The sequence below is a fragment of the Pezoporus occidentalis genome, unplaced genomic scaffold, assembly GCF_034315485.1.
Source record: "Pezoporus occidentalis ecotype Australia unplaced genomic scaffold, CSIRO_AGI_Poc_V1 ctg4, whole genome shotgun sequence".
Lineage (NCBI taxonomy): Eukaryota > Metazoa > Chordata > Aves > Psittaciformes > Psittacidae > Pezoporus > Pezoporus occidentalis.
Window position 1 is genome coordinate 4,484,655 of NW_026915724.1, and position 12,573 is coordinate 4,497,227.

Here is a 12,573-nt window from a genome sequence, read left to right on the forward strand (position 1 = left end):
GCTGTGCCTGGGATTGCTCCCACCCAGGAGCAATCAGTTGACCAGACTAAACAGTTAGCTTATTTCTGGTTTACTTTTCTGATACTGTAGGAGTAAAGTCAGGTCTCAGCTTTGTGACATGAATTGCAGTGAGTAACATAGTGATAGGTAGTATTTTGAAATATCTGAAATGTAAAAAAATCAGTACAATTTTGAGCAGCTGTTCATTCCAAGATAATGCTTGTCCAAAGTTGACACCAGAAGCAAGAAGTCAATTCTGTCTCAGAAGCATATAGATCTAAAGTGTCTTTACAGTATGCAGACCTTCCGGGTACTATCTCTTCTAGCTTAGATTTGGGGTTAAATTTCATACCTGACACTTTTTCTGTGCTTCATCAATGACTTCTTTAAAATTCTGTATCACAAAAAAAAAATAAAATAATCATTTTCCCAATTCAGATGGTTTATAGCATTACTGTCTTTCAGTAAAAGATGAGAAAACAGCAAATCTATAGCTAAGGATTGCTCATAGCATGACCTTTATAAAAATGTTATGTCTTCCTCTGTTTAGATTACACAAAGTTGTGACTGAAACCAGCCTAGTCCTCTTGAGTGTATTTAAGCGCTTGAAAGTTTTTGATCTGTTACATGTTGAACTCCTTAGGTTTCATAGGGATGCTTTCCTTATTAAGATTAATAACTGGTACTTTGCTGTGTGCCCCTTTTTCTCTAAAGAGGCCAATAAAATATAAGTATTAGCAGCGCAGTTTGCTTGAGGAAATGGCTTGCCATCAAAGTTGCTTAAAAATTAGTGTTGCTGGTTTTCCCCAAACGTTTTGAATTAAAGCAAAATTAGCTTTACACTTATCTCTGTCTGACTAAAATCTTTGTAGAAATTCTGTGGTATAAAGGAGTATCTGATATTAAAAACAAGAGTAGTTGCGTCTTTGGATAATTGTATGCTGCTGTTGAAGAAGCTTGATGGCTTGAGACTATTGTCAGTGTTCTAGAAAAAGCTCGTGTTGGTGTTCACACAACTGGCTGTGAAGAGGTCAGCTCTCAGAAGTACAGAACAGCAGTGTAATGCAGTGTGGCGTGGTGATGTAATGCCATGTAGTAGTTCACATTTTGAGCTCACGCGCTGTTTCAGCAGTTGCTGCTGTTCAGGGGAGAAGTGAGAAAAAGCCTGCCCAAGCAGCTAAGCATGCTGAGCTGAAATAGCTTGTAATATTAATGAATCTGGTGAGGAACTAATTGAGAGGAAATAAAATAGGCTCTGTTCCAAACAAAAGCATCTGTACTAAAGCAATTTTAGGGAAAACTAAATCTCTTTTAATTAAGAGTAACTTCCCTGTTACAGGACCTGCTGCATTTTTTTATGCTGTGAGTGACTAGTACCCTTCTTCCAGTAACCTAAGACCACAGTGATCCTTATTGTGTCAGGAAGTTTCCCTTCTAACGAAGGTCCAATACTTTAAATTTGTGTAAGTGGCTGTTTGTTATGTTTGTGGCATAATATTATAATCTTACAGAGAAGAATATTCTGTGGGTGAGGTAATACATCTTCTGTCAAGATCCCCAATGAACTCTTAACAGCAACTTAGACTTCTTGTTAGGCTGAAGTGTTCAGAAAGGCTTCAAGATTTCACATTATTCCAGGTTCTTCCATTTTTGAGTGATCAGAATATAACCCAAATTTTTCAGCTGGACAGAGCTCCAGAAGTACATCAGTAATAATTCAAATTCCTAATTTGAATGTATCAAGTGTAAGTTGTATTTCCTCCCTTCTTTTTTTTGTTTACCTTGTACCTCTAAAGTGCTGCTTTCAGAGTTCTGTCAGGATGTTGGCCATCAAAGTTAAGTGACCTTTTTTAATAGATTTTTTTTTTTTCTCCCTCTTCTTGGAATATTTGTTAGGTTTTCTTCAAAGAAATATTCCTGTATATCTTGGAAACCTCTACTAGCTCATTTGATCATAAATGGATGGTTATACAAACGCTGACAAGGATATGCGCAGGTATTAAGGGCCATTTGGCTATTTTTTTTTACGGTTTTATGCTAAAGAACAAAACTGTACTCCTTTCATTGAATGATTTATTTTTTTTTCCTAAGTTTGACAATGTCCCATTGTTTTATAGATGCCCAGAGTGTTGTTGACATCTATGTGAACTATGATTGTGATTTAAATGCAGCAAATATATTTGAAAGGCTGGTTAATGACCTATCAAAGATTGCTCAAGGAAGGGGTAGCCAAGAACTTGGCATGTCCAATGTTCAGGTAAAAATTCCACCAAAACTTCAGGAAGCTTCATAGGTTTTCCCATGATAGTTTAAGTCTAAACTCTCCATTCCACTCATGTATTGCTTTTAAAATCTTTTCTAGGAATTAAGTTTGAGAAAAAAAGGATTGGAATGCTTAGTTTCGATCTTGAAGTGCATGGTGGAGTGGAGTAAGGATCAATATGTAAATCCCAACTCTCAGACAACACTTGGTAAGACACAAGATGTGATTCTTCTGCCTTTAGTCAAGAGATGCTTAAAGCTCAAGGCATTTAGTGCATTTTTTCCAGTGTTTTGATACTGCTGGTTTCCAGATAGGTAAAACCTCTTGCATTAAAAAAATATAATAAACTTTTTTTTTCTTTGGTAGAAGTATTGGTAAGTTGGATTAATGTAATTTGAACAACATATCATAAATTGTCTTTTCTTAATCATGTGAAGTCCTAGAAAGCTACTACACTGAAAATTACTAAATCCTGTTATTTTCTGTATTTGTAATTTTAAAAGGCTCACAAAACTTACTTTGAAGCTCCCTTAATTTCATCTAACTTCATATTGATCAAATTACTACTGAAGCAAGCTGGATGGAGAGAATTTTTTCATTAATATATAGATGTAGGATTTTCAATATTGTAAGCAGTGAAGTAACTAAATCATTACTTGTTTTAATCTGGTTTCCATCTGACCTGAGAGAAAAAATACTAAGGTTATGGTAGAATTTTCAGATTGAGCAGATAATATTGGTAGGTGAAGTAATAACCTTTTTAGAGGTGGTTAGCACAGCTGCTGCTGTGAACTGAGAGCACCAGCTCCTTGGCATGTGTGATCATAAACACTTCTAGACACTCCATTTCAAAAACAGCATGATTTGCTTCAGGTCAAAGTAACATCAGACTTGAAAATAAAAGGAAAGATCTGTAACTGAGTTTCCATGGTGCCATGCTTGTTTCGATTTTTTTTATTTTTTTTTCCTAAGTGTTTAGAAATTATAGTTGTAATTTAAGGCTTAAATTTCAGGTATGTGATGGACTGGAAGAATCCTCCTTGATACATTGTAGTGATTTTTTTGTTGTTATTTTCCCAATCAAAGCAAAAGCAGAATATTTATGTAAAAACAAATGGGTAATTGAAGATAACCATCATGAGTTTTAGAAACCTTCAGAGAGGATGTAAAGAATAACCTGTGTTTTTAATTTCTTTTCATTGTATGCATTTTGTATGTATGTAACCCTTTCCAATTTATAGGCCAAGAAAAACCGACAGAGCAGGATAGCAATGAAACCAAACACCCTGAGACAATTAATAGATATGGAAGCTTAAACTCCTTGGATTCTACTGCTTCATCTGGAATTGGCAGTTACAGCACACAGATGTCTGGCACTGACAACCCAGAGCAGTTTGAGGTCCTAAAGCAACAAAAGGAAATAATAGAACAAGGAATTGACTTGTGAGTGCCCTTTTATCACCCATGGGAGGGTGGATTCTTACGGAGCTACGAAGATTCCTGGGTTTTTCTTCCTTCTCCTCATAGATACTCATCTTGTGTTAGGAAAAAAACTGGATGTAACAGCACTTCCTCTGGTGAAAGAGTGCTGAATGGTGTCCCCTTTGGAGCCTGTCAACAGTGTTTTGTGTTAACCTAATTCCTCACAGCTAGAAGATGAGTACTCTGAATGTTTGTTCTTTTTTCTCCAGACCTGCTTGTCTAAAATAAGATTTTTATATTTGGATAAAAAGAACATTGAACTCGTGATCAGTTGAATACAACCTGTTCTAGTGCACACATTATTGATGAAAGTATCTGTATGCTTAATCTCATGCTTCTTCTGATTAATTAATTTGTCATAATTAGAACTGGGAGATAGCATTTTTCTGTGCAGTCGGACATGAATCTTCTGTGGGGTTTCAGCTTTGTCACCTTGCCTGCTTAGTGAGGGCACTTTATGCAAAAATAAAAGCTTTCTGCAGTATGGTTCTCAAACCTGAACAGCATCTGTTAGTCCTTCAGGATTTCAGTTTCTTTCAGTTACATGGTTCCATGTCTTTGTACATTTCCATTCTTGCAGGCGACTCATAGATTTCTTGATTGTTTCATACAGATTAAACCAAAAGCAACAGAGCGTAATTGTTCCATTCCAAGCCAAGATTTTGCTATTTCTGCGAAATACTTTTTTCTTCACGAGCGCCAGAGTAAATCATACTGTTTAGGATTCTTTACTGGGAGTTGCATAGATGCCATGCTGGCAGTTATGTAGCAGAGAGGAAGAGGAGGCTGTTTACAGGGGAAAAAATATAAAATCATCCAATGATAAAGGGAATAATAATCATAGAAGGGGATAGCATATTCCTGTCTAATGCACAGTTTGATGAAGGAAAAGTATTTAATACATAGATTTTTCATTACCTCATCCAAAATCATTGAATCTTTTTACTTAAGCTGGTGCGGCTTTGTGTGTAGGTGAGTGTGTTAACTCTCATTCCATCCTGATCTTCGTTGTACAGATTCAATAAGAAACCAAAGAGGGGGATTCAGTACCTGCAAGAACAAGGAATGCTTGGCACTACCCCTGAAGATATTGCTCAGTTCTTGCATCAAGAGGAAAGATTAGATTCAGTAAGAAAACTCTTTTCCTGATGGTTGTTTTTGCTCATGATGATGGATTTTATACTTACTGCAGATCACATTATAGTGTTTTGAAGAGCTCAGTTTTATTGTACAGTGAAGAAAAGACTTCTCTCTACAAATTCTAAAATTGTAAGCTCAAGGAATTTTGAGTATGCATTAGAGCTATACACTGTACTATAACATCCTGCAGTTCATCAAAGGGTAAAGGGAGACTTGTACTTAGTAGGTAATACAGCTAGAAGCATCTTACTAAACAGTATGTACTTTAGTCCAGTAAGGGGCTGCCAGAAGTAACTGTCCTTCAGAGACAGCCAAAAAATAATGTCATTCAACAGCATGAGAAGCATTTTTTTGCTAGCTCCCAAAAGAAAGTTACTTAATCTAGATTAGTTCTTTGATTTTATTTACAACTAGCAGCTGTTGCTGGACTTCGACGAGGCCTGCAATACTGGCTGAGGGGGGTAGGAATATGTCGTGGTTATTGTCATGAAAACCTTTGCTTTCTGAAATGGCAGTCTGCACCGCTGTGCTTAGTAGCCACTCCCATTGTTCTGTAAGGAAAGGCTTGCATATGTGCCCATGCTTGCAACTGTGACTGAAGTCACAAATTTCAGAATTGGAGCTTAGAATCAGGCATCAAAAGAGATCTTTAAGCTCAGTTTATTTATACAGACATTTTAATATGAATGCACAGTATTTTTCACTGTACTCTGTTGTGTTAACGGTGATCAACTTGGATGCATTAGTGTGCCAGCTGTTTATATTTGAGCATTACATAAATCTATTTGAGATCTGTACTCTAGTGGAGATGAAGTTTAGTAAACTTGACATTCCCATAGTAAGTTTCCTAACTACAAAAATCATTACAGCAAACAACAAGTAATCATTGATAATCTTAACTTTGTCGTGTGCACTCATGTAATTCACCTATTAGAAAAAATAGTACATGAGTAAAATGAGAGAAAAAGTAATGCAGGCAGATACGTATGAGCCTGTAAGAGTATTATGAGGTAATATATGGCCAAAATACTTTGCTTCAGAGAGTAGAGGAGAAACAAATACATCATTCTCAACTGCCTCTTCTTTTGTGGGACGTGTGGGCAGTATGACTTTGTTGTTCACATTTACATTTTTTTTCCATTGTAAATGCACTTTGTCTTTTCTGTTCTCATTTTAGACTCAGGTTGGGGAGTTCCTGGGAGACAATGATAAATTTAACAAAGAAGTCATGTATGCATATGTGGACCAACACGACTTCTCCGGAAAGGATTTTGTTTCAGCTCTGCGTATGTTTCTAGAGGGATTCCGTCTTCCAGGAGAGGCTCAAAAAATTGATCGCCTGATGGAGAAATTTGCTGCTAGATATTTAGAATGTAACCAAGGGTAAGCCATACTTTGTCTTCAGAACTTTGGAAAGATGAATAAGTAAAAATTCCTACTATGTTAAATCTGCTGTTCTTTTTGTCCTTTCTGCCTCCAGGCAAACTCTTTTTGCCAGTGCAGATACTGCGTATGTTTTAGCTTATTCAATTATCATGTTGACAACAGATCTTCACAGTCCACAGGTATGTTGCTAGAAAAATATTTGTGTACTCCACAGACATCTAATTTTCAGGCTTTGTGCCAATGTAGTTGTAAAAGCTTCATGTCCAACACCAACATTTAACACCAACATGTGTGTAATTTAATGTGTAATAATGGTTTTGTTCATCTTTTAAGTAACAATATGTGTTTCATGGGTGTTGAGATTTTAAGTTCTTTTGATTAGACCTTTCTGTAAGGTATCATTTCCCTACTCTCTGAATAGGAATTGTATGGATTTGCTTTCATATTATGGCACTCACAGTAGCAATCTACTGCAGTCAATCTACTACAGCAAACCTGCAGTCAAAGCCTAATATTTGAAGTTGAGGTAATAGCTAGCTTGGTCTGTATGACAAGATAAAGCACCTTTTTTTAGTAATGTGTGTCTTATTGATCTTCAGATCCTACTGAATGTTTGTGTATGTTGTTCACATGACCTTGTGTTATTTTGTAGACTTGACAGCGTAATCTCGCATATGTTAGATACTCAAAAATGTCTTCTGAATCAGCAGGCTTGTCCTTGTTGTCAACTTTTCATCTGTTTGGGTGCTTTATGAGCAGCACTGTAACTGCTATGAACTTGCCTCATTTGTTGATATTAATAGCTGCTTTCTGGGTTTCAGGTTAAGAATAAAATGACAAAAGAACAGTATATTAAAATGAATAGAGGTATCAATGACAGTAAAGATCTCCCTGAAGAATATTTGTCTGCTATCTATAATGAAATAGCTGGAAAGAAGATTTCAATGAAAGAAACAAAAGAATTAACAATACCCACAAAATCCAGTAAACAAAGTAAGTAGCTGCAGTGTTAGCTTTCTTCAAAGTGTTGTCTCTACAGTTCAATGAAACAATCTCCTTTTTAAAATGAGAAATGAAGCAAGCACCGCTTACTTAATTCAAAATGAGTCCTAACTCCTAGTTTCGTAACCTTTTCCTTTTAACATAAATGCATGATGTTCAAACCTGTGTTAAATGCAAGTGTTATTTTCACTTCCCCTTGTAGCTGAATTCCCTGTATTCAGTGCATTGACCATGGAGAAGACAGATTTTGCTGCTGAACAGCAACATAGAAAATGCATTTGAGGGCTTTATGAAGTAATGATGTGGCTGATAGGCATAGGGCATAAAACACATAGTCGTGCCTTCTGTTTCTAAGGTGGCCATTGTGTTTTCCTGCAATAACCATTTTATACATTATTTTGACTTAAATTTTATCTATATTGTAAAAGAAATATTTTGCTGGTGTAATTTTAGGAAGTACAACTAATATAAAAAATTCTGCAGAGTATGGTACTTAATGAAAAATTTTGAATTATATTTCTGAAGACACCATTGTTAAACATGCACAAATGAGAGGAAAAATGTGTTTACAGGTGTTGCTAGTGAAAAACAGAGAAGACTTCTATATAACTTGGAAATGGAGCAAATGGCCAAAACAGCTAAAGCACTTATGGAGGCAGTGAGTCACGTTCAGGCACCTTTTACTAGTGCAACACACCTCGAGCATGTAAGACCCATGTTTAAGGTGAGATGCATGTTTTGATACTCACTGAGAATATCACACAGTTTCTTAACACAAAATACTGACTGTCAGGGTTTGTTAAAAGTACTTGTTGAAAAGATTTGCATCTGTTATGTTATGATCTTTTTGTAAGTTGTTTAACTTGCTTCAGGAAAGAAGGGATTTTGAGCCTTCTACTTCAGTTTCATTAACCCTGGGATTATCAGAACAAAATTCTGGCCAGTGTCTGTTGCAAATTGGTATTTCAGAAAGCCTAGGACTGCCATTTAGTTTTAGGGGAGGTACCTGGACCTGTATGAAACATTATTCTAAACACCTGCCTTTCTATTGCGTTTATGCAAAGCTGTCTGCATCCCAAATGCCTTTTCCATACCAGTGGTTCAGATTTGTAGATGAAAGAGTATGTTCAGTAGTGTATTATGCCTCAGTATGCAATTGGATATGGTCTTTGGCCTAAGTAACTCAAGTCCAGCTGTCAACATAACACTACCAAGTCCACCATGAAACCATGTTTGTAAGTGCCACATCTACATGTTTTTTAAATACTTTCAGGGACGGTGACTCAGCCACTTACCTGGATGGCTTGTTCCAATGTTTGACAGCCCTTTTTCTAGTAGCCATTTCTAGTAGCCAGTCTAAACTTCTCCTGGCACAACTTGAGGGCCATCTCCTCTTGTCCTGTTGCTGCTACTTGGGAAAAGAGACCAAAACCCACCTCACTACAACCTCCATTCAGGTAGTTGTAGAGAGCGGTAAGGTCTCTCCTGAGACTTCTCCAGACTAACCAACCACAGATCTCTCAGACGAGCCTTCTAAGACTTGCTCTCTAGATCCTTCACCAGTTTTGTTGCCCTTTCTGGACATGCTCCAGCACCTCAATGTCTTATAGTCAGGTGCCCAAAACTGCATATAGTGTTCAAGGCATGGCCTCACCAGTGCTGAGAACAGGGGGACAATCACTTCCCTAGTGCTGCTGGCCTCACTATTTCTGATACAAGCAAGGATGCTATTGAGTACCTTGGCCACCTGGGCACATTGAGGATCTAGCTGTAAGATTGCTGTCCATGAGGGAAACCTTTGAGTTCTTTATCACCATATTAATAGAATAGTACTCTCTTTGTACAAAATAACACTAAATGAAGCCTGAAGCCCTTGTTTAGGATCTTCTTTCAGGGTGTCACTCAGCAGAGGTGTACTATAGATAATTTCTCTCAGTTGACTTTTTTTGAGGCTGACATGAAATAACTTGCATGCAGGTAATTTTACAAAATTCATAGACTATCATTCCTTAAGATACCCGACCTATTACTCTATAATATTCCTAGCCTTTAGTACCTGGAAAGTAGGTTTGCAAATTCATTTTCAAAGGAGCAAAATACAAAGCATTGGGGTAAATTAACACCCTAAAGGTATTTTGTGAAGGTGCTATGAATAAAAAGTCTTCTTACTTACAAACTTTTATTAGTTCATAAAATAATCAATGTACTGAGGACAGTGTAATATGTTGAACAGAGAGCTGTCTTCTCAAAAAAGTGAGAACTGTGGAATTTAAATATTTCACATTTTTTATTTAGATGTTTTACTTTTCATTTCATCAAAGCTTTATGAATTTCTGGGTATCTCTTTCACCCATTGATGCAAACTTAAAATTTATCATTATAACTGTATTTACAGATATATTTGGTAACTTAGGAAAACAGAAGAAAAATTCACATTATGCACACACCTAAATTGCCAAAAATTGTCTGTTTTAAGAGACTTAATTTTCACCTTTAAGGACAAAACAGTCTATTACAAATAACAGCGTAAATCTAGTTATAAAGCATACTATACCAATCTCTAGCTAGTTCTCAAAGAGTTTCAATTTTATGTTTTTTAAAATCAGTGTATGTTTCAATAGGAATGAAAGATTAGAAAAGAGGGGGGGAGAAACATACAGTTCTGGAACATAAAATCATAGAATAATTTGGGTTGGAAGGAGCCTTTAAAGGTCATGCAATAGGAAATCAAGTCCTGGATCTAAGAATGCATCTGATGCCTTTAATATTGTTCTGAAGTTATGGTTTGGTAAGTGCAAGTGTTAAACATTTCTCTGAGTTTGTGCTTTTGGAATTGCTGGCTTAAATGAAACCAAAGCTCTGTGGTGCATCATTTTATTATGAAATGAAGCGTGAAATATATTGCTCCCTGCTGTGCCCAGTGACTATTTCATCTGGGCTCTCTTCAGGTGAAATTATTTCTAAAATCATCCAGATATCCTGGGGTTTTGATCCATGACCACGTGTAGCTATGGCAGGATCCTCTGCATCTTCTGATTGATTTTTCTGCCTGTGGGAAAGGGAGCCTTGATCACAAGGACAGGACTGCATGGACTCTCCTGCAATAATTTTTACTTGGGTCTATTACAGTCTTAGTCCCAACTAAAGCATCTACAGTTCTTTAGATGGAAAAAGATTGAGGGCCAAGGGCAAGAAAATTAAAAGCAAAGAGATCAAGGAAAGAGTTGTGTCCCATCTCTTACTATTGTTGTCTTATAATTTTAGTGGAATTACTAGTTTGCTACCCTATTTTACCCTACTCTCTCTTTTCTTCTCCCTCCTCTACCCTCTCCCTCTCTGACCCTCCCTTCCTCCCCCCCCCACCTTCTTTCTAGTGTTATCAGGGCAAATTTGTCTTATTTAAGTACATACATTCCATCATAAAGAATCCATTGCACACCATTGGTTCTTGCAGAGACTGTTGACTCAACCATCATCTTTTTACAATGAGAAATAAAAATAATCCTGAGTGTGCCAAACCTCCAGTAGACACTCTGAATGACAGAGTTTTGGGGGGGGGGGGGGGGGGGGGGGGGGGGGATTGTTTTTTTTTTTCAAGGTATCTGAAAATGGTTGTGTGTGTTGGTTGGTAAAGGAGAGTGTTTTTGAGAGCAGCATCAATCTACATGTGTTCTATGCTTCATGTCTATTCTATTCCATTTCTGTTTTGGCAAAAGGTACCTTCAAGGTTAATGATGTGAGTTAAGGACAGGATTTACACTTTAGCAAGCTGTTGAAACTATATCATTCCCTTCAAATACCAACAGTTGCTAATGGAGCTTTTATTTTGCGTATGTTGCAGTTGGCATGGACACCCTTTCTGGCTGCATTCAGTGTGGGTCTGCAGGACTGTGATGACACAGAAGTCGCCTCTCTTTGTTTGGAGGGTATACGATGTGCAATCCGCATTGCTTGCATTTTCAACATTCAGGTAAAAAATTTGAGCTTGAGACAATACTTTGATTTATGTACTAGCAGAATGTTACTGAGGTTCTAGGAGTCCTTGTATGCACTGCAATACCTAGAGACTGCCTGCTTCTGCAGTTACTACTTCATCTGATATTTGACTGGAAGCGCTTTAAAGTGACCTTTCATTTTTCCCAGTGTTTTGTAACTGGTACGTGGCTGCCATGCCTATGGAGTGAATTTTTGTATCCCCACAAGTTGAATACTTCATGTCAAAGTATTTTCTTTCTAGCTTTATTACAAAGCTGTTTACCTTTGTTGTGATTCATAAAATGAGTCTTTCTAACCTGTTCCATAAGTAAAATAGTATCTCTGTGAACTGTTTGAAATACTGATCCCAACTTCAGAGAGATTATACTAATCCAAGACTTCTATTATTGGATACCATTTTAACAGTTGTGACGCTGAAAATGTCGTTCCTGATGTAATGCATGAATGTATCTTGCATTAAGCGCAAGGCCAAGAATTCCAGACCCTCTGGCTCCAGAGGGTAATTCTGTTTAAGCTGGAGGGGGGGTGGGGGGGGGCAGGCACTTTTTTCATCGTTGGTAATGAATATATAATTATGTTATTGTAGACTGTTAGTTAATGAATGGAGTACTGATCTGCAATAAATCCATTGTAAGGATAGCTGAAGAGAGGGGGCAAACAAAATTCATGTTTGACATTGCATTTATTTCATGTGTGTATTGAAAACATTTCAAAAGTAAAACAACTAAAAAAACAAACCAACATCCTCATAAGACTAACTTTCAGTAAAAACTGTTGAACTGTGATATGATAGTGAACGCTTTGCTTCCTTCTCCCCTTGCACTTGTATTTAGCAGTTTAGATAACTTACCACTAATGTGGAAAAGCACACTGGGACTTCTGATATAGCTGCTTAAAAAAGCCCATTTGAGATCATGTAATGTTTCCTTCCTCTGTCTTTCCACTTCATTCCACCCTGCCACCCCCCCAAGCTTAACAGGCTTAAAAATTTGGTTACTAGAGCCCTCCCTGGAGCCTTCAGTAGTGCAGTGAAATTCACATTCCTGTTATTTTGTTTCTAAGTTGCAAAAGTGGAACTGGTACAAGTATCAGTTTCAGCAGCTGCAGAGGTTGGCTCCCAGACCTGCAGTGGTGTGCCTTGGATGGGGAGGGCGAGGACACATGCTGCAAGATCCCCATGCCCCAAGAATTTACCAGAATCAGTTGTTCCCTTTCATTGGCTTGGGACAGACGTGATTGAACTGGAGACATTTCAAAACCCGCACTTCTCATTTGCTGAAATTTAAAAACTTTTGGTTTGTTTT

General features: G+C 37.2%; 1 protein-coding gene across 4 annotated transcripts in view; it reads left to right on the forward strand.

Annotated features, from left to right (window-relative positions):
* The window catches only part of ARFGEF1 (ADP ribosylation factor guanine nucleotide exchange factor 1), a 93,287-nt gene that overhangs the window by 54,724 nt on the left and 25,990 nt on the right, over nucleotides 1-12,573 (forward strand). For all 4 annotated transcript variants that reach the window (XM_062633233.1, XM_062633234.1, XM_062633235.1 and 1 more), the window contains 10 exons: nucleotides 1,897-1,996; nucleotides 2,118-2,257; nucleotides 2,363-2,471; nucleotides 3,505-3,706; nucleotides 4,762-4,873; nucleotides 6,063-6,268; nucleotides 6,366-6,450; nucleotides 7,093-7,264; nucleotides 7,846-7,997; nucleotides 11,115-11,243. In XM_062633233.1, the coding sequence (XP_062489217.1) occupies nucleotides 1,897-1,996; nucleotides 2,118-2,257; nucleotides 2,363-2,471; nucleotides 3,505-3,706; nucleotides 4,762-4,873; nucleotides 6,063-6,268; nucleotides 6,366-6,450; nucleotides 7,093-7,264; nucleotides 7,846-7,997; nucleotides 11,115-11,243 (1,407 nt within the window). The remainder of the gene's footprint in view (nucleotides 1-1,896; nucleotides 1,997-2,117; nucleotides 2,258-2,362; nucleotides 2,472-3,504; nucleotides 3,707-4,761; nucleotides 4,874-6,062; nucleotides 6,269-6,365; nucleotides 6,451-7,092; nucleotides 7,265-7,845; nucleotides 7,998-11,114; nucleotides 11,244-12,573) is intronic.